We start from the raw sequence: 22,136 nt of genomic DNA, 5'->3' as shown, positions 1-22,136 counted from the left end.
TATAGGGAGGGTATTGGTATATATAAATATGCAGGCGCGGTTTCTATTTGCATTAAAAAACCGCGTATTCGCCGCTTATTTGTTCGACTACATTAAATGGTGGCGTTGGTGGTTGTTCGAATGGAGTAATAGGTTTGGTTTTGTTCGATTAAAAATTCAATGAAAACCACGCCACCGACGCCACCCCAGAGAATGGGAGCGTGCGTGCCGTGTGTGCGGAGGTTCCATTCCATATGGCAAAAAGGGACTTTAGAAAAGGGACGATATTATTGGTACGAGGTGCCGTTGTGCCACGCCCGGGGACACCGGGGAACGTCCGGTCTCCCGGGGCCTCAAGCGAAAGAGGAATCGTCTAGTGCCGCGGCATCGCTTCCACCGTTGGTTAACCTTGCTCCTGGTGCCGCCGTCGTCGCTGCGTGGCTGTCGGAACCAGCAACCATCGTTAGGGTGATTCTGTTGGGAACGAGAAAACATAACGGATTAAACAAACTTGCACCGGGACACGATGGAATAGCAAAACACGACCGAACACAGAATTAGCAAGCCCCCCAAGAGAGGAAATCTATCGTATCTAAAGTTGGCTGCTGAAACGGAAGGCATTTTGTCAACTACGAGGAGATCCACCACTCATCGGGGAACATCCGGAAGCACAGTTATGTACGGCAACAGTCGTTAGCGCTAAACACGCCACAATCAAACCGGATTAGTTACATCGGGTGCGTTTGGCTACCTCTAGGGATGTTGCCACCAGTAATAGAACGGTCTCTGGCGTTGTTTACTGCCACCAACACTCGGGCACGAACGTTCCTTCGGGGCGATCACGCGATTTGCGCCACCGAGAACCGGTGTTACCGGAGGCGGCTGTGGTTTACTCTGTAATCGGCGATCACTGCTCAACGCCCGGCGGTACTCGGTCAATAAGCTGGTGTATGAGGGGGCGGGCGAGGAAGCGACTGACGACGGTAGGAACCGAGCGAATTCCGGATAAAGGCTTACAATGGGCGCAGGGGAACAACTTATCGGACCGCTGATAGTTTAAGTACCAGAAACCGGGAAACCGGTAAAATCGGGAAGAGAAAGAAAAAGAGGCCACAACATTTCATTGTTTGTCGAATGAACAGGGGACGGAACAAACGACACACGATGCACACACGATGGCGAAAGAGTTAATGCGAATGCAAATCGTGATCAAGTGAAAACGTTAGAAAAACAATGAACGAAGTGCAACGGAAAATGGAGCAATGTGAAACGGGAAAGCAGCACCCGTCGTATTGATCGTGGCAGCAGCGAAAGGGTCGGGAAGCGGAATCCACACGCAGGAGCGGTTCTATGGTCCTTGGCCGTGTGGACGTGATCTAACTCTGGCGCGCCGCAGCCATTCGGTTAAAGCGAAGCGGCGCAAACGGGCGGGGCAAACATAACATTCCACACACTTCCTTACACATCTCTCAAGACTTGTTGCTTACATAGTTTAGAAAACGTTTGGCATGATCGACTTGAGCAGTACTGCCGGGTGGCTCCCGGTTGTGTCAAAATGCATCTCCGATTCCTCGCTTTGGCGGTAGCAAAATGCGTGGCGAGGAGCTTTGTCCCTTTCAAAGCTTAGCAGGATTTGGTTGTGTCGGTGCCACCGGCTGGGGCCGACCCGGTCGAGGCTGATGTCGTTATCACAGCGGCAGCTAGCGCCCCACCACCAGTGGCGATCTTGTCCATTGACCGTGATCGGCTGCATTCGATCGCCTTCTTGAACTCGTGTATCTGATTCTTGAGGTTCTTCAGATCCACCAGATCGATCTCCGCCCCGGAATCGTGCGATTCGTCGCGAATGATCTGATTGAGCGAGTGGATTTTCTCCTTGATCGATTTCAATGTGTTGATATCGAACGGAAATTCTCTCGACTCGGCACTACCGCCCGTTCCATCAGAGTTCTGCTGCTGCTCCTGCTGGTCAGTTGACAGTCTAGCTCCGGAGGTAATGTCGCCCGCACTAGGGAGCGATCGGTCGGTTGGCTTTTGGCCGCTTTCACCAACCACAGGCTGGTGGTCCGTAGGCCGATCGTCGCTTGTGTCCGAACCAGCCACTGATACCATTGAGCTTGGTTCACTCTCTTGGGGAGACGATTTTCCCGTCGCGTGGTCGTCCGTTTCGAAACCTTCGTCCTCCTCCGTGATGGTGGGGTGTAAGCGTTTCTTGCGGCGCACACTTCCGATCAGACATGGGCGTATCCTGGTTTTGTGATTTCGTGCGCAATGTGAATGATGGCGAAAACGATTAAACAGGAATGGGACATGATTTGGGAATCTACTTTGCCGTTTTCAAGAGACTAGAATAGCGACTGGTGATTTTACAAAATGATGATCAAGATCGTTAACTATGGCGTGTACGATCCCACAGATGGACTCTTCAACCCGAACCGGTTCTCGTTGGGGAAATGTTTCTCTGTTCGAATAAAAACCTACACCACGAAGGGTGCCAACATACCTAGGATTATTGCTTTCCTTGCGAGCATCTCGCGCACCACCGCCGCTGAGGCTTGCGCTTCCGCGGCTACCGCCGAGACTGCCGTTCGTTGCACCGAAAGGATCACCGCCTCCGCCGCTGCCCGTGCTCGTTGATTTGCGAGTTACGGTCGACTCGTGGAACGAATCCATCGACGACGAACTGTCGCTTGCATCGCTACAATGAAACAAAGCAGTCAATGGGACGGTTCGGGGACGATCGCAATCGCGTGCTGCCCTTACCTGTCCGAGTGGTACGAATCGCCCTCTTCTTCCATCGCCTGCTGCAGATCGGCTATTCGCTGCAGCGCCAGACGAAGGTCCGCTCGCGCTGACGTCGTTTCGGATTCGGCCGTTTCGATGCGCTTCTCCAACTCCTTGCGCTTGGTGAGGTTCTCCTGGTCGCGGTTTCCGAGCGCCGACAGTTCCTCGCGCAGCTCGCGTATCGTTTTCTGCGATTTCTTCACCGAATCCTGGGCCTGCGCTTCGCGACTGCGCGCTTGCATTAGATCGCCCTGCAGCTTCTCGAGCGAGTCCTTGTGGCGGTTGAGCTGAATCTCGATCCGGGCCCGTGTCGCCTGCTCGAACTCGAGCCTCGATTCGAGCTCTTTGGTTCGCAGCTCCAACCGCTTGAACTGCATGGTGCTCGACGAGTCACCGATCGTTTCCACGTTCTCGAGCCGGGCCGCCAGCTCCACCAGCTGTTCCTTCAGCGACCGCTTCTCGCCCTCGAGCTCCGACAGCCGCAGTTCGTACTCGGCGATCAGCGTCTGCTCGCTGGACAGTTGCTTCACCGTGGCACTGTACTTCTTCATCAGTTCCGCCAGCTCCTCCTCGTTCTCGTCCAGCTGACCCTGTAGCTCGGCCCGATCGCGCAACGCCACCGAAGCCTTGTCTTCCGCCTCGTTCCGGGCCCGACCCGTTTCTTCGATCAACATCTGCGCGTCCTGCAGTTCCACTTCGAGTGTCTGGCGTGACTTGACGGCCACGGCGCGCGCAGATTCCGCATCCTCGAGCTGGTTCCGTAGCTGGCGCACCAGTGCTTTCCCGGCCGAGTCTCCCTTCGCCCGCTCGAGCTGACTTTGGGCGTCACGCAGCAGCGCCCGGTACTTGCGGTTGTCGCGCTTCATCTTCTGCATCATCGCTTCCTCGGCCGCACGCTCCGCCCGGTCCTGATCCTCCAGGCTGCTCAGGCGCCGCTCGAGTTCGTGCTTTTCGCGCAACAGCAGCGTTCGCTCTTCGTGTTCCTGCTCGAGCTGACACTCGAGTGACTTCACCTTCTTGTACGAAGCACCACGCACCTCCTCCATCTCGTCGTCACGCTGCTGCGCTTCCTTGCGTGCCTCCTTGCGTGACGTTTCCAGTGACATCTCGAGCCGCAACTTGGCCTGCTCGAGCAGCTGTATCTGGCCGGCCATTTCGTCCAATTCCTCGTCCTGCTCCTTGCAGCGCCGATCGAGCTCGAGCTTCTGGCGCTTCAGCTGCGCAATCTCTTCCTCGGTGCCGCCACCGAACATCATCTCGTCGAGCTCGTTCTGCAGGGCCGTGTTCTTTTCCTCCTTCAGCTCCAGCTCCAGCTTCACGTCCGACAGATTCTGCTCAAGCTTACACTTTTCCGCCATCAGCACGTCCTTCTCGCGCGCCAACCGCTCCTTCGCCTGCCGCTCCTGGCGCGCCGAGTCCTGCAGCGTTTGGCACTCGGCATCGAACTTTCGTTGCCGCTTCTCGAGCAGATTGTTGCGGCTGCTCTGCTCCTCATACAGCAACCGCAGATCGTTCATCTCGTTGGTCATCTTCTGGGCCTTTCGCTTCCACTGCGCCACGACACCGCGCTGCTCCTCGACCTGTTCGTACGCATCGGCGAGCTTCTTCTCGAGCTGCTTCTTCAGACCCACCAGCTGCTCCAGATCGTGTTCGTGTTGCGTCTGCAGGCGCTTCTTCGTAAACTCGAGCTCCCGGGCGACCCGCTCGTACCGCAGTCGGTAACTCTTCGCTACCTCCCCGTCGGCCAATCCTCCGTCGCGCTCGAGCCCGCCTTCCAGCCCGTCGTACTCGCCCCCGACGGTGCTGCAGTCGTCAAAGTCATAGTTTAGCTCCGATTTGGCGCACAGCAGCTCCATCTCCATCTTCTCCGAGGACTCCTGCAGATTGCGGTACTTTGATTCGTATTCCTTGACCTCCTTCTCCAGCCGCAACCGTTCGGACGTTTCCGAGGCGAGCCGCTCGGTGATGAGGTTCGAAGAGGAGTGTTCCTCCGTCAGCTCGGAAGTTAGGTCGCTTAGCTAAAAGAGAGCCACAAAACAAAGCCGTGTTAGTAGAATTCGCTCCTTCCATTTACGTTATGTTTTTGGATTGGTTAACCAAATGCGATCGATCAAAGAACCACCCATTGGCCTATGTTGTAATAAAATGCCCATTATCATATTATTATGTAACGCTTTAGATTATCCGACATTAGAACCGCCGAGCGGCATTAACCTGTAATAGAACATCAAGATCAAGAGCCTTCGTCTTTTAATCTATTATCCCGGCCACCGCACGGCATTGCCGTCGATGCAGTCTCGCCGTAACAGGCGAGACCTATTACGTCCCTCAGTCCCCAAGAAGACATGACCAGCCCACCGGAGATTAAAAATACTTCAACGGAGTCATCTTTTGCCTGTCAACTTTGGTAGTCGGCCCATTTTTTGACAGTCACACTTTGCGTTTGTCCCCTTTGCGCTGCATTACCTCTTCGCTGTTGTCCACCACGGTACTGCAATCATCGTCATCGTTATCGTCACACGACCCTCTGCTGCCCAGTCCACTCAACCGCCGGCGTTGACGTATCGCACGCCTGGCCGCCGGAAGCTCACAGTAGAACGACGAGCGGGAGCTCGATCGCGAAACACTCGACCCGCGACCGGACAGCGAGCGCGGCGACTGCTCCTTCAGCAGCTGCAGGCCGCGGGTAATGATGTTGGAGACGCTGCGCGATCGCACCGCCGTCCCGAGGCCGGTAACGTCTCCCATCGACCCGATCCCCAGATCGTCCGGCCGACGCAGCGTGCGGCCGAGATTGCGCCAGTCTTGCATAACGTGATCGGTGCGTCGCAGAAAATCGTGAATTTTGCTACTCAGGTACTGCGACGCAGAGCGGGCCAGCGAGCGGTTGGCCCCGTACTTGGGCAGCGGTACCGCCATCTCCGGCAGCTCGACGGCAATCTCTTGCGGAAGCGTGGCCAGCGAGAGGAGAAAGTTTTCCAACAGATCGGCCGGTAGCCCCACGATGTTCGTACGATCACCCTCCAGCGGCCCGCAGGACATTGCCCGATCGGCCGTCGCGCGTCTCTTGATCGCCCAATACTTCCGTTCGCCCACCGTCGTTTCACCGTTGGCCAAGCCGCCCTCCTCCTGTCCAACCGCCACGGGCCCATCCTTACGCTGCTCCTCAGTCTCGCTTTTCTTCTCCGCCGTGCCTTTGGGCACCTTTTTCGATTTTTCCTGCTTCGGGTCGGGAAGTTTGGAAATTTCCACCATACCCCGCACCATTGCGGTATCGGCCGTTTCGTGCGTAATCGTTGTCTCCACCGTTCCCATCAGCTCGAGAACCTCCTGCGTCGTCTCGCCCTTCGCCGTCACAGTATCGTCGGTCTTTGGCGAATCCACCGCTGGTGGTTCTGGGGCTTTCGGTTTCTTTTTGATAATTTTCTTGATCACCTTGCGCACCTTCACAACCGGTCGGCTGGAGGAGGAAGAAGTCGGTGACGGGGGTGGTAATGCCGCGGAAGCGTCACTTTCATCACCCTTCATCAGCCCGGCGTTCTTCGAGGAGGCGGATGCTGCTCGGAGTGGAGTTTTCTCTCGGACCATCGTTGACGGTTCCAGCGTCAGCGACGGTTTCCTGCTCTCGGGCGGGGATTTATCGATCTGCGGAGGGTCGGCCAGCGACCGTACTGGGGAGGCCCGTGCTTTCGCGAGCTTCGGATCGACCCGATCGGGCGTAACGGACCTTGAGGGTTTCAGCGATAGTCTAACCCCGATCGGAGCTCCCATTATCGAAGCGCCTTTCGCACTGCTGCCATTGACCGCCGGCTTAGACTGTCCCTTGGTGTCCACCGTTTCCCCGTCGTTCATGATGCAGGACGACTTGACCTTATCCGTGCCGTTCGAAGAGGCAACGATCTTATCCCCATTCTCCAGTTTCGCCGTCGCAAGACGGTTCCCACTGGCGGATCGAATCAATTTGGGCACCGAATCCTTACGAAGCGTACCGGAAGCTGTTGCTGCTGCTGGGCCACCGACGGCCGGCGGTGTTCCACTGGCCTTCCGCTCCACGCTGTTCCGGCGCCCCAACCCGCTTAGAAGCTGACCCAAACTTTTGCTTTCCTTTTCACCACGCCCACCGGTCGCCACCATTTCTTCATTTTCACCCACCCCGTTGACCATTTTCGTTGCCTCGGCACCAATTTCCTTTTCCACCGGTTGACCGTTGGACATCGTGGTGGCCGATTTCTTCGGTTCGTGCATTTCGTTGTTGTTTTCGTCGATCGCAGTTTGCGTCGGTTTCGCTTCCTTCGTTGCGCTGGCCGACACCTTACTTCCGGTGCTGGTGACAGCAGCACCACCCCCAGCAGGGGTTGCCTTGCCACCAACGCCATTGGGGAGAAAATTTTTCCACGACAGCTTTCCCCCGACCGACGACGTGGAGGGCGATTTGGTCGGTTTGGGCGGAAGGCCGGCGGCTGCGGCCGCTGACGTCGGTGTTTGTTTCTTGGCCGCCCTCTTTACGGCCGGCCCATTATCATCATCTTCCCGGGGGAGTTGGACACCGTTGGTGGCAATGCTGGCGGCGGCGCTACCGCTGTTTTGCAACGTATCTTCCGCCGGTTGCTGCGGCTGCTGGCACTTGGCCACGGTTGGTGGCGCCGGCGAGGTGGCCACCGATGATGGTGCGGCGCTCGGCGAAGTTATTGCTGTTGATGTTGGGGCTGCCGCCGTCGGTGGTGGTTGCGTTATGCGCGACGATGATGGCGATTGCGCCACGGACTGGGGCTGGGCGGGCGCCGATATAATTGGTCGCATTTTTCGGGAGCAAGAGGATTAGCCCCGGCGCTGCCGGGACTAAAACCGAAACACAGCCGGATCAGGCGAAGCGCGCTGAGATGCAGTTTAATTTATGCGCCGTGCGCCGTTGTTCTTTCCGCTTCACTTGCGCCGCTCAGTGGCCACTACAACCAAAAAAAAAATAACAACAACACCGCGCAACCGTTGCAACACACAGTCCATTTTTTCTGTTCGCGAGGACTTTGGCCTCTTAATTGTTTTTTTCTTCTCCTTCTTCTTCACGCAATCGAGTCAACGATCCTCGAACCCGGGGGGGGGGCCGGCGACCGGCGGTGGGACGATTTTCTGCTTCACGCCCGAATCGCGGTTGACTCTCGTGGCTGGCGGCTCGCGCATTGAACACACTTAATCCGCGCCGTTAGAAATCACATTCCCGGTCCCGGCGGCGGTTACCGCGCGGAAGTGGAACCGGTGAACCGAACGAAGAAGGAAAAAAAACGCCGCACACAATTCGTTCGTTTGGCAATTTGGAGCAAATCACTTTAAATTTAAAATTTCGTCATCACCGACCGAGCATCCGTCCACCGAGCTGCCGGGCCGAGAGACCGGCCCGGATCCGGGTTTCACAAGCTTGCCCTTTTCTCCGCTGCCTCGAGTGGCCCCGATGTGGGCCGGCGGGCCGTGGTCCCGGTGGTGGCGGGTGATCGATGGCGATTGCAATCGCACGGTCGGATTAATTTCGGCTTCAATTTAACTCTCGCGTCACCGCGAACGTTCCGTCGTCGTTCACCCCACCTGTGTCGGGTGCGCGCGTGTTTCTTTTAAGATTAATTTCGAGCGAGGGTTTTCGCGAATCGGGTCGGGTTTTTCTGTGCGTTTCTGTGTGCTGGCCCGGATGCATCCGCACGCAAACGCAACCAGCACCGGACTGACGGAGTGCGCACAGTCGGCTAGCTGCAGAACCCGTCCGTCGGTCACAGGATTTTCGAGCCGAGCCAGTTCACGGTTCCGTCGGGGGGGAGGGGGGAGGAAGGCACGGCACGGCGCAGTTCTATTTAAACACCGTTGGGTGTTGCGTGCCGTGCCGAGTGGGCAACTTTTATTAAAGCCCTAAAACTTGTACAAACAAACCGGGGCACGGCGTCGATCGATCGATCGAAGGAAGGAAACGCCGTAAAAAAATGGTTGATCGTTTTGCAACTGTTTTAAAGAATTCCATTAATCTGACAGCTCAACATGAAAGAAATTAAAATTTGGTGAAGGACACTCGTTTCGGTAAATTTAGTATCTCTCCCCCAGCAACTTGAAACTTGTTCTTCTGGCCTACCATTTTGTCCCTGTTGCGAAGGCCCACCGTGATCCCCGCCCTGGGCGGCCAACGCACTAGGTCGCGTTACACCCAATCCTTTTCCCATCCTCCATCCGGGCTGCCCACCACCAGCTGCTGTTGTGACAAACTGTTGTGGGGTAAACCAGAGCAGACCCCATGGAGTTCTTCGGTCGGAGAGAGGCCGTGGAGGTGCCGCGGGCGACAAATCACGGTGACACAAGTGAACGGAGCGACAAATGTAACATCGGGTGTCAGGGATGGCCACCGACAACGAGACGTCGACTCCGGTGGTTAGAAGATGCTGCTGGCAACCGTAGAAGACAACGTATTTTTAGACACGGCCAAGCGGGTCGGCCACCGAGTGTGGCCCCGTCGTGATCGCTCGCGGGCTGTACACGATGTGTGTGATGCGACACGATGATGAACGGCCAATTGGCAGACGGAAGCCAGCTGGCCACGGGACGGGACCCGACCGTGCCCCGGTTGGGCTTCCGTGTCGTGTCTGGCATTCTGACTGCGGCCAAACCAATGGAGTTGGCCGAACGTGAGACGTTTGGCAACCTCGTCGTCCACAGCCAGCAATGTTCGAGAATGCCCTTAATGCCCGAGCTGGATTCGAGTGACTTCGTATCTATCGATGGAAACAGCTCTGATAATGCTTTTGGGATATTGACGAAAAATGCTAATAAATTAAATTTAAAAAAAAATCCCCAAACGATCGACCAAAACAACGCAGTCGCAGTGCGCCACCGTCTTCGCCGGTCAGTACACAAATAACCAAACGCCGAAAGGCGAAAAACAAAATGAAACAGAGAGATCACCCCCCAAATGATACTCTCCGCGATGGTGTCCTGTCTGAGACGACCGTCTTCGTGAAGCCGGCAACCGGCCAGTGCACGGGTGCGAACGATGAACGGCTTCGCGTAATTATCGAAGCCAATCGACGGCAACGGCGGGAGGACGACGAAGACACGTTCTACAGGGCGCCGTCACACGCAGCAGCAGATCATTCCCGTGTTTAGCGACGAACCGGGAGTCAGCTGTTTAGATCGGGCAGGAAAAGAATCGGTGCCCCTTAAACCGCAAGGCGGTAAGACTTTCACTCGTCCGTCTGCCCGTGCGCGAAAAGATGTTTGGGAAAGAGTTTCCCCACGGGGCTTGTCACTCAGCCCCTGCTGGCGGTGGAAAATGTAGAACACGAGCAGGCGGACGGGGCGTGAAACGGACCAGAGTTAAACAACCGTTCCGAGAACCGAGGCGGCCACGGCATGCATGTGAGGCCGAGCGCACGAAAACCTGGCAACGACCTCACAGGCAGGCAGGCGCGCTGCACCCGGGACAACCAGAGCTAATGAGCTGAGTTGGGCAGCAGAAACCGGAACAGATTGGGCCCCACAAATGTTTGTGCATAGCGAACATTGTTAGCATCCTTCGCCTTCCGTGTCTTCGTCGTCGCCGTCGCGGGGTTTAACTAATCGCAGTTTTGATCCGCCAGATGTTTGACAATGCAGTCCGCCGGTCATCTGTTTTCTGCTTTAAACATCCGTTTGCTATTTTTGACACAACCTCTAGCCCCTACAAGCACCTGGTGCTGAATTTAAATGAGCCTACTTTGGTCCTGTAAATCGCAGTTTCCCACCGTTTACAACAGCGCCAGCGTGTTTCAATGCCGCTTTCGAACTCCACAACCCCATCCCGGAACTTTCGGTCATAAATCTGTTTCGGGGCGCAGAAAGCGTGGCGATCGATATCCGATCTCCCTGCGGTCTCCACCATCAGATTTACCACTACCGATCCGAACCGATCGATCAACGCGGGCCGGTGTTAAACGGTTCGAGCGGAAGCGAAAGCATGTTTGTTATGACCAAAGGTTGTCGCGCGGGCGATCGATCGAAGGGTGGAATTTATGCGATCAACGCATTGCGCTCTCGCTCTCTCCCTCTTCACGCTCTCGATCGTGTGTGGGGTGCGAAAAAAATGGGGCACACACAGAATATGTTTTGTAAGATGTTTTCTTGTGCGCCACAAAAAAAACCGATATTCTACACTTACATGCTTTGCGGGTGATCAGGCTGGGGGGGTGCTAAGATCCTACGTTGTCGGACACAACATTTTCTAATGCGTTTCACGCCCGATCGGAGCGCCGGTTATGGATTTACGAGGCACACAACGAAACGAAACCACTGCTCCATAACGCAACACAACAACAACGGTTCGCAGGACAACAGTTTTCACCGAAAACCCGCGCACCCAGACACAAGCGGCGTACACTAGACTAACCGTGAGCGATCGTGTTGTTAATGGCAAAACAACAGACTGCGACGCGTTTTTTTTTGCGCCCTTTCATCGCCCCAATCACCACAACCGTACACGATCGCGAGATCGCGACACGCGGCGGAGTGACTTGAGTCGCGCGCGCGGGCGATAATAAATTTTCCACCTACATTCGCGAAGACCATAACAGAGTGACGAAGTTGCATCTCGCCCGACAGATCCACATCCGGTGTGCGTGGAAGGTGTCGGTGATCGGTGATCGCGCCGAACCCTCTCACACCTATAGACCGACACGACACTCCCACGTGTGAGGCCCACCCCGACGACCCTCGACCTTCTGTGGTTCACTTGAATGAGTTGGCAGCGGTTGGCTGGAGAAAATGTAGCAAAGTTTAGCAAAAACGTTCAAATCGATTGGTAAACTGAAGGTTTGCTGAGTGATCGCTTAATGTGACCCCCGATCGATCCGATGCATTTGGTTAACGGACACCCGAAAAGGACACACTCCACGGCGGACGGTACTTACCCGTGCCTCCAGCTTGTGGTTGGCCGTTTTCAGCTCGTTCCGTTCGGCTTCGATCCGCTCCAGCTTGGCGCGCACCTGCTGCAGCTCGGCGGTGGCCGCCACGAGCTGCTCCTCCGTCCGGTGGACGGCCAGCAGCGGCATCACGCGGACCAGCAACCGCCACCAGGGCCAGTCGCGCACCTTCAGAAAGGCGCGCACATTCCGCTGAATGCACCGGACCGCCAACTCCTGCAGCCGGCGACGGGCGAGACGCCTTCGGGCCAGGTAACCGCGGCAGTGGGCCTGCAACTGGATCACCCGATCCGACAGCAGCTCGTCGCGTTTCGCCTCGAGCGCACCCAACACACCGGAACGGAAGAAAACCTTCGCGGGTGGGAGGCAGATTAAAGGTTGCGTTGCGTTGCGTGGACACACGTGGCGCGACGAGGAGCGTGTAAAGGGGGAGAGAGATAGAGAGAAAATTAGTGCACATCGTTAATCGGAGGGTGCGAGGGTCGAAAAGATAAAGTTAACCCGCCCTCCTTCCGGCCAGCAACCTTCAGCGGAGCTGGTGAGGGTGAACCGGATAATTTTTCGAACCACGTTCCGACGACGACGACGACGATCGGCTTCCGTTGATGGCTTCATGTTTTCGTGGGCCCAGCCGCGGGTTGCACATTTCCGCGTTTTTTATTCGAAAAAGCCAAGGACACGAAAGAAAATCCACCATTGAGACACTCTCCGCAACCTCCGCTTGCTTCCGGAAGTCGGATTCCGATTTTTTCACAGCGCGATTGGAATTTCCATAGCTCCCCGCCGCATCTGTTTAAACGTTCACCTTTTTTGGGGCGAAGCAACAAAACAACAATGGAAACGGGGAGAGGCGATTCCAATTGCACCCTCGCACCGATCACGGAACACGTGTTCCGGACGATCGCCGTGCGCGCGAATCCAAAGGAAAGTCGCATAATTTGTGGCGTGTTTTTGGCCATTTTCCTTTGGCCGTGCGTTTTGCAACGCGAAACGGTTGAATGTTGCCAAAGCGGGCAACGCCACGGCCGGCCATCACGGTGACCAACATAAACCTACCCTACCCCACCCCTCTCGGGAGGGGGTCAAACTTTCTCGCCCATGGTAGAGACTTTTTCCGCAGCCACGTTCGAGGTGGTTTCGGTTTTCGATTTTTCGTTACCTTCTCACTGTCATCGTTGATCGTAATAATTGGCTGTTTAATCACTGCGACTGCGATCGGTGGCGACGACTTCGGTCCTTTCTTCCACGGCGGGGCCACACCACCACCAGCAGCCGAGATGGCCGGCGCCCCCACTGTACGGTTCCACCGGCCACCACCAGCGAACCCATCGGCGGCGGAATGTTCGAATATTCCCAGCAAACTTTCGTCCAACTTGCCCACCGATGGGGGTGGCGGCGGCACCGATGGTGACGGGTCCTTTTCCTGCTCCGAGCCACCGTTGCCGAGAAGGTCCAAATTTTCGTTCGACATTCGGCCGGAATCTTCGCTCCAGTCGCTCTCGTGGTACGAGTCTTTGCTCGACACACCCCCGGCAGTGGCGTGTCGGGCCGCGGTGGCTTCCGGGGGCGTTTGATTGGCCATTATGGAAGGTATGATCGGCGGGTTGGTTATTAGTAGCGTCGTTGTTTTCTCTTTGCCCGCACCTTCATCACCACTATCGAGGCCGATGCCGGTGGTCGTTGCTGAAGAGCAACTGAAGCTGCTCAGCGAAGACGTCGACGTGATGGACGATGTGGACGAGGACGATCCGCTGTGGGCCTTGGGGATGGTGTGCGGTTTATTTTGCTTCACCAGAGCGGGTGACTTAAGGGGCGGCGGTGCCACTACCGGGATCAATGGGGCCACCGATCTCGTCCACGGTTTGCTCGCGGTCGCGGCTGCTCGCGCGCCTCGCGAGCTCAACCTTCCACTGGCGGGCGTCGAGCGTCTACTACTGTCCAGTGTTGCCGCCGCTGCCAGTCTGCTACTACTGATCACTGAGGCGGCCACCGCTGCCGTGCTTCGTGCGGCTCCAGCGGCCTTCGCTGGAGTTGATTTCTTTTCGACCCCCGTGGTGGCAATTGATGCACCGCCACCGCTTTTTTGCTGCTTCTGCTGATTGACCGCCGCACCGTCACCTGACTGGTGGTGCATCGTTTGGGTCATCACGGTCCCGGACGTTGCACTTTTGGGTGGCGCCCCGCGCGGTGCGTAGTGCGCGGTCGAAAGACGCGAAACCGTGGCCCGGATCCGGAGCGGACTAACGACGGTGAGCTCTTCCACCTTGCGCAGTATTTCGTGGCCCTTCTCGAGACATTTGCACAGCAGCTGATCCCCGAGGGTGCCGGCCGTTTGCGGGCGTCTCACGTTTCCACCGGTGGCCGTGGTCGTGAGATTGCGCTGCCTGCCGTGAACGCTCATCTCCGGCACATTGCCACAGAGCGGTGGTGGGGTAACTTACGGAGGGCCGTGTGCCTTTTGGAAGTTTCGCTCACTTTCGCGTGTTTTGAGATGTGGGGAGATAGTTCGTAGAATTAATTAACACTTAACACGACCACAAAACACTGCTGTGCTGTAGGAATGTGAAGATAGGTTAACCGTCAACTGCGGAGGTTGCGCACTCATTCGCCGTTTGCTTCGATCAACTCTAATCTCTCTCCCATCGAACTGTACCGGGCGAAACTGTGCATCGCATCACTCTGCCGCTTACAATCTGACTCAGCTTCGTCCAGCTTCTCTACGGTCCATCGACTAATGGCCACAGCGGACGAAACAAATGAACGTTTTATGATCGAGCTTCTTCGTTCCTGCTACACCCACCATTATTATAACCATCATCGCAGCGGCATCGGCATCATCATCATCACATCCGCCCTAAGAAGCGCAACGGGCCCCTTTTTGCCGCGCGTTATTGCTTGATCATCGCCCGGCTCATCTTCAACCATCATAAAACACACAACATTAATGTTGGCCCATCATTCTGTATCGCTCTTCACATTCTCCGCACTCCGATCGGGAGGTGGTGATCGGTTTTCTTTTCGCGAAGGGAAACCCACACGCTCAGCATTTGGAAAATAGGGCCAACAATGGAGAGAGAGAGAGAAGGGATCTATAAAACAAAAAAACAAACGGTTGGCGCAACATAAAAACAAGGCTAAGCAATAGATTCAACTCGATTTCCATACGAGAGCAGAGCACATCACAACACCGTTTTCCCTTCTTCGGTTGCATTCGCCCCACGAGTGTGCGGGCGCCGTCCGATAGGAAAGGAAAATGCACCCGCGCACGCTTTCACGCTTTTCTCTTTCCGTTTTGTTTTTTGCTCGGCCACCAAACCAACTCTCGGTGGTGGAAGTTTTCACTGCCCGCAGCACGGATCCAGCTCCTTATTTTCTCGCCTGCACTTTGCACGCCGTTGCTAGGCGATGTTAAGGCAACGGTGGCTTCGGTAACACTCAGCAACACGCTGGCTGTGACTGGCGCATCCGGAGACTGATCTGACCGACGACTTTGGCAACTGTGTGCGGTGCACTTCCTGGTGGGCACTGCACTATCGGCTTGGCCGCGGTTCCGTTAACTTCACACGATCGAGGTAATCGACATCCCTTAAAAAGCTATCCCAATGCACCCAGGTGCTAGTTCTCCTCGAAAGGATTGTACAGCAGTGGCGCCGGTGCAAGTGATGTCGGCGGAGAACTGGACGGCCTTCTTCTTCCTTCACACACCTTCATCCCGGTCCGCCGGGATCACTTATTCCTATGCTAAAGCTCCTAGGGACACCCGGTGCAAAAACCACCGACCGGACCGGACGTGTGCGAACGCGGCGAACGGATAGCGCTGAATAGGTTTAAATTCGAGCGGTACACGACGCGCCGATGGCCACTTGCTGTCTGCCGACGACGTTCTCGGCGAGCCACCTCCGACGACGACGACGGGGACGGAAGGCGGAAGAAGAAGAAAGCCAGCGATCCGGGCCAATCTCCGGCGCACGGGATCTGTGTTTGTGCTGCATCGGTTTGCTATCTTTCTTTATCTACCCTGCCGATCCAGAGCCACGGGGCCACGCACACCACGCCACGAGCATCGATCGGGTCCGCGGCTCCGGATGACGTTGCGTTCCAGCGCGAAGTGCGTTCGCGGACACACGGAGCGCACACATTCTCAAGCTTCCGCCCGCGGCCGGCTTGCTGCTGCCCGGAGAAGCTTCGCCCAGTCCGTGGGTGTGCATGTGTGCGTGTTTGTCGCGGGAGTGAAAGCGTCAGATCAGCAAAAAACAAAAAAACACCCATTCCAATCGAGCAGCGGCCGAGCAAAGACCGTTTCGAGCAGCAGCAAGAGCGAGAGCACGAGATCGCGAGATGTAAGTGCTCGAAAACACGGCACGGCCTCGATGATGATCGAGATCCTCCCCCCGGGGTGCAGACCATTACACTTTCGATTGGAAGTCCCGGAAGCCGCAGCGCGTCGGTCGGTGGTGGAAAACTTTCTCGCCAAATAAAGACCCCTTCTTTTTAATTAAAATTCAATAAAACTTTTCGTGCACTTTTCCGCTCACCTGGCTGGTTCCGATGCGGTACACGGACGAATCGACCTCGCAGTTGCTGAGAATGCTGTCCACCGTGGCGGGCTCGTCGCCGCCACCACTGCCACTACCCACCGCCAGTGCTCCGGGTCCGGATCCGACGCTACCACCGGTACTTCCGCCAGCTCCATCCGCTAGCAGTCCGAAACGGATCACAAACTCGCCGAGTGGCACATTGATCGGGAAACCCAAACGGTATAGCCGGGCAAAGTCGAGCATCTGCGAGCCCCGCAGCTAGAGAGCGCAAAGGGAACACGGGAAGGTCAGAACCCATCAATCTGGGGCCACGTAGACCGCTAACGTACCTGACTTCGCAACAGTGGAATGTTGATGAGGTCCTCCTCGCCGGTCCGCCTGATCACTTCGGACCCCGCCGGTGGCTCACCGACCCCCGGCAGTGCCGTGCCACCATTGTGCTGCGGTAGGTAGCAGTACACAAAGTGGGTCCCGGTGCGGCGCAACGTATCGATCAGGCAGTCGACGGTGTACTTCACCTGCACCACCACCCCGTTGCGCTTGGGGAACCCGCTGCCCGCGGTGTAGGCGTTCGTCCGCCGTATGCTGCTCATACGTCGCAAGGACTGTTGGTGCAGCTGCTGCGACGATCCCCCGAAGGCGTACGATGATTCCATCGCACCTCCCAGCGTGCCCACAAACAATCCGCTCACTTCCGCCTTGGTGCTGTCACGCAGACAGTTCAGGGCGCGCTGGGGCAGGTAGTGTGCCTGGGCGGCCGCTTCCTTGAGCCAGCTTGACACGGAATAGAGCACCGGGTTGGTACCGAGCAGATGCTGCAGCACGACGTCACATGCCCCGCTCGGGACACTGGCCCGCAGTAGCAGCGTCTCACGCGCTTCTCGATCGCCGTACGCCGCGAACAGACGCTCCATAAACCGCGCATCACGATCGCCGGCTGGATCATCGTCGAACTCATCGACCGCACCACCGTTGCCGTTTGCTGCCGCCGTGTGGTGCAGGTGCGCCGGGTTCAGCAGTTGCTCCTCGTCCAGCATCCACAGCAATCCTTTGCGTGGCTCGTGACTCTGCGGTATCTTGTCGAGCAGTGCGACCATCGGAGCGGGCCCACCCGATGTTATGCCAGCACCATCGGGCGCCGCCAATGGATCCGCGTCGACGGTCACCATCTCCTGGGCGTATCGATGGCGCGGTTGCACCAACATCGCGTTGTGAAACAGAAGCTGGAGCCGCTCGTGAAGATAGTTAAACCGCAGCTCGGCCAGCGTGCTGATACCGCCAACGTCACCAGCACTGGCGACACTGGCCACGTTCTGGAAGCCGGGCACATCGACCAGCAGCACCGAGCCGATCGTCTGATGCGGAGTGGCGGCCATGATCGATTTATTGATCAGCCCCACGATCGTGTAGAACAGTTCGGTGTAGAGGGCTTCGCTGAACGCGTTCAGTGCTTCCGTTGCCACCGCGGACGATGAAGCGGTGGTGGTCGCTTTCGGGGCTCCCGTTCCACCGCCACCTCCGCCGTTGGCCACCTCGGGAAACACGTACGTCAGCAGTTCGTCCATCGGAATTCCGAGCAGTGCTGCGGCTTTCTGGGCTGCGCGTGGATTAACGAACTGCACCCGACCGGCCACCGTCACGGCTCCAGACTGGGTGAGATGATAGATGGCCGCCAGCACGTGCCACACACCGCGCACCGCCAGCGGGTCGACATTCAGCACACGGAACGCTTGACACAAACGTTGATAATCGATCGTTTCCTGCTGTACGCTAGCGCCCCTGCCCGCCGTCGCACCGGCGAGCGGTTCCAGCAACAGTTCCTTTCGCAGGGCCCCCACATCCACGCCGGACAGGAAGCTCCACCGAGGGGCACCGACTGCCCCGGAAGGTCTCATGCGGTCGATGGGCAGCACCTGAATCGAACCCGCCACCAACTGACCGGCGTGATCGAAGTCGAGGGCAAAGATTTGCGCAAACTTTGTCGCATTCGCACACAGTGCCGTCCGCTCGTTGCCAAACGCATCCAAGATCGCTCCGATGGCGCTGACTTTCTCCACCGTCAGAGCGCGACCAGCGACCCCACCTGCCGCGCCGCCCGTGGCCAGCGTCAGATAGTACAGGGCGTGTTTGAAGTTGGTCGTTTTGCCCGCACCGGATCGACCCATAAAGATGATGCTCTGATCGCGGCGCGTCTCGAGTGCAGCCCGGTACGCGGTTTGCGCCTGCGAAAAAATGTGCGGCGGCATATCGTCCTCCGCTTTGCACCCGCGAAACATCGAAGCCACCTTCTCCGAGTAGAGCGCCAGCGGTGCCATCGGATTGAGGATCAACAGGACCGGGCCGGCTCGGGTGTGTATTAGATTGTTGGCGTACCGCTGCCGTAGCACGTGCAGGGCGGACGATTCGTTCAGGTGCGGCAAGTGGCACAGATCCTCGACCAGATCGTACGCGGCCGCGTTCGCCACCTCGAGATCGTCCTCGTCGATCAGCAGCTCCTCACCGCCACCGGCACCGTTGGGTGCCTCGAGTCGTACCCACACTTTGCCCGCCTGCTGCTGATGGTGGTGCGAGGGCATCGGAACCGTCGACGGGGACAGCTGTTGCCGCCGAGCGGCCGTAAAGCCACCGCGATGAAGCAACCACACACGTCCCACCGAGCCACCTCCCTCCCCGAACGGTGCCCCCGTCGGTCCGAGGTGTGGTCGGTGCGAGTGAAGGAACCGTCTGCTTGCGCTACGCTTCAGGGTGCTACAATCCGTGGCCGTCGTGGCCGCGGTAACGAAGCGGCGGGAAAGTTCTATCAACTCCGCGATCGGTTGCACCTTCACCGTGACCGAGTCTCCGCTGCTCCGGATCATCTCGATGATCGTTTCGCGGCTCAGCTCCTCGACTGGCTGCCCGTTCACCTCCAGCAATCGATCACCGGGCAGCAGGCCCGTCTGAACGGTGCCGGATGAGCTGGGTTCCGCAAAGATGATCGCCCGCAGTCGGCGGGCAGGCGGTGGCGTTCGCTCACCGTTGACCGGTGGTGGCCGATCGAGAACGAATGCTTTCCGGAGACTGAAACCGAAATCGTTCCGTGGGCTTTTCTGGCGCTGAATCGTTAGAATGCGAGCCGCCGGTAGGGGCTGCACGGTAATGGGAGGTAACGACAGCATGATGCCTCCGTTGACGGGTAGGATGCGCTCGTCGAACGGGAAGACGCGTCCAATGCGACCGTCGTATCCCTGTGACTCCCCGACCGGGCTGAGTGAAAAGGGGGGCGTTGCGAACGAAGAGTTCGTCGTCGTCGTCGTAGTGTCCGTCAGGCTGTCGGCACTGGGCGACGGTGAGGCCAGTAGCTGCAGGAGTGCCGCCGATCCTGGCAACCCATGATGATGGTTCGATGGCGAAGTTGCACTCGAATTGAGACCGTCGGCTGCCAGGTTCGCTCGCGATCCCTTCAGTATCCCGCGCTTCGGTGGCCGTGGAGGAACCGGCGGCTGGGTCTTACTGCCACCACCCGGATGCAGTAGCTGCGGCTGATGATCCGACGAGTAGCCGGTCTCGCTGTGCGGCGAAGTAGGCTGTAGGGTGGTTGTGGTGCTGCTAAACGACACCCGCTCCACCATTTCTCCGTTGCGGTCGATGTAGGTCGTTGTATTGGCCACGGCCAGCACTTCCTCCGTACCGCGGTCCAACTCCCGGTGGTCAACGTCCAGTTGCGCAAAGAACGACGCACTGTAGTCGGCCGTGATGCCACTCGGAAGCTTTTCCTTCTCTTTCCGCCGACCACGTATCTTTAGCGACCGGCGAACCTAAGCAGGCCAAGGAGAGATAGACAGAGCATTAGTGTCTAGTTTGTGAGCTAATTTGCATTTTGGGTTTCTATTTAGCCCGCGGACCGGCCTACTTGAGCTGTTTGACGGGGAACCAATTTTCGCCAATGGAATGCGCGCTCCTCGCGTCATCTGTCAAATTTAGCTATCTCCAATCGGCCACAAACTATCGAGTATTAGAATATGTTTTGCAATAATTTACAGTCATTTTGTCCCAAATAGTCTGATCAGAATGTTTTGCATGAAATAAAAAATAACACATGGACTGAAAAGTCCCTGACAGATGAAGGGGACTCCTTATAACTCTTTTCAAGTAGCAAAAAAGCGGTGTAAATAATGAGTATGAAGGTTAGTACTAACTGAATAGGGCGTAGGATTGCAATAAGACTAGCGCTATCTATGCTTAGATACAACTTCGGAGACAACAAGAGCCGGAATGCATTTGCGTTTCCAGTTTGCAATATCTCACTCAGGCCGGTTTCAAAGGGGACCTTCAAGGGCACCAATGAGTCATACGCGCGAACCGGAACGTATTGATCGCTTGGCAGCAACACGATGCGGTTAATCCTTTCCCCCTCGAGACTCTCGAGTGAAGCACTTTCTTATCATGCCGTGCTTACCTCATCCAATCGCAACAGCTCTTCCGCACTCATGCTGCCGGAGTGGCTACCGGTCGTCCCGCCGCCACCCAGCAGCAACTGTTTACCGTCCTTGCGGGCCTTTTTTTCCTTCTTCCGGCGATCCTTGTCGTCGCCGCCATCGCCACCGACGCTACTGATGACGGAGTGTACGAACCCTGCCGGCCCGGACGAGGGCGACAGTGCGGTGCTTCCGGTGCCACCGGAGCCCCCGTGATTGTTGTTGTTACTGTTGTTACTCCCTCCGCCACTGCCCCCCACGCCAACCACACCTTTTTTCATAAAATTAAACATCTTCCCACCGGAATTCAGCCCGGAATCCAACGATCACTAATCCCCAGCACCGTTGCTTTCTTTTCCTGCCTTTTTCTGCAACTTTGCTCACTCTGCTTGCTCTCCCAACTACAGACAAGGCTTTGAAAGGCTTCGGGGACTGCAATAGAAACAAAAAACAACAACAAAACAGGTTAGGAGTTGATCCGAAATGCACCAGAAAGTAAGTATTTGGAGCGCAACCAGAACGCACTGGTTTCGCGGGGCGACATTCGATCGCAAGCAAATACGGAACATCCCGTTACACCGAGTGGTCGCTCCTTTTTCTCTCTTCACTTTATCACTTTTTATCACACAACTCTTATCTCGCCATTCAGTTTATCGTGTGCCGTCGCCGCCCTGTTTGCGTGACTCGAGATAAGGTCTCGAGGGGTCGTTCTACGTTCTACGCTGGAGCTTGGGTTTTTTATCACCGTATGCCAAGTGTCCCGAAGTTCCCGCACTGCTAAGGGAGTGGCCCGCTGCGTTCCATAAAATATGCCGCTTCAATTACACTTCGGATTACATTCCAACGTTGGGGACGCAAAAAAGGAGCAAAAACGATACGAAACTAATGAAAAATATAGAAATTGCCTCGGCGGCCTGATCGTGATGGCCACTGGTTGGCTGCGCGATAACCCACAAGTGAGGAGCTTGTTTTGAGCATCGATCTCCGATGCCGCCGCCGCCGCTGCCTCGTTAATGTATGCATCGATGGTTGCTTTCTTTTGCGCGTTGTTCGCTCTCGAGACCACTTTCTTATCCGCCCCTGGGACGCGGATCCACCACCCGACCAGCAGCAGCAGCCGCAGCGGGAACGGCCGCCGCCAAGCATTTCTTGATTAAGAAAGAGTGAGAAAAAATAAAAGTCTAATAAACGGTACCACCATTCTCGCCCAGCACTCCGTGTCGACACGGTCCCCGGCCAGCCCCCGGGCCCGTTTTCGCACCGGGTGTTCTTCTCAGGGGGCGACTGACCGCAAAAGTGTCTGCTTCGCACACGGTACTCCACAAACGAAGCCGAGTTCCCTCCACGCCAACGGTGGGCTCCGGTCCTAATGTGCCGCGTCCAAAGGGTGTGGAATTTGGTGTGGCTTTTTCACAAGCACCCGAGCCCGAAATGGGGGGGCCATTTCTGGCGAA

The 22,136-nt window shown here is 56.8% G+C and overlaps 1 protein-coding gene across 1 annotated transcript; it reads right to left on the bottom strand.

Annotated features, from left to right (window-relative positions):
• Positions 1-1,602: 1,602 nt before the first annotated feature.
• On the bottom strand, positions 1,603-20,975 carry LOC131215802 (unconventional myosin-XVIIIa). Its single transcript, XM_058210202.1, has 7 exons — positions 20,664-20,975; positions 16,555-20,022; positions 16,223-16,483; positions 11,676-12,038; positions 2,743-4,781; positions 2,483-2,677; positions 1,603-2,227 (listed from the first exon to the last, which is right to left on the bottom strand). Exons 1-7 carry the CDS (start codon positions 20,973-20,975, stop codon positions 1,603-1,605), a joined length of 7,263 nt encoding a protein of 2,420 aa, XP_058066185.1.
• Between the last annotated feature and the right edge of the window lie 1,161 nt (positions 20,976-22,136).

Source organism: Anopheles bellator, chromosome 1 (assembly GCF_943735745.2).
Source record: "Anopheles bellator chromosome 1, idAnoBellAS_SP24_06.2, whole genome shotgun sequence".
NCBI classification, from domain to species: domain Eukaryota; kingdom Metazoa; phylum Arthropoda; class Insecta; order Diptera; family Culicidae; genus Anopheles; species Anopheles bellator.
The sequence above is the reverse complement of the archived record's forward strand: the minus strand, read 5'-3'. Positions and strand labels throughout refer to the sequence as shown.

Coding starts and splice junctions, on each gene's coding strand:
- LOC131215802 (XM_058210202.1), bottom strand. CDS start 20,975: ATGTTTAATTTTATGAAAAAAGGTGTGGTTGGCGTGGGGGGCAGTGGC. Junction 20,023..20,663: donor AGCTGTTGCGATTGGATGAG/GTAAGCACGGCA, acceptor TGGCCTGCTTAG/GTTCGCCGGTCGCTAAAGAT. Junction 16,484..16,554: donor TTCCACTGTTGCGAAGTCAG/GTACGTTAGCGG, acceptor TGCGCTCTCTAG/CTGCGGGGCTCGCAGATGCT.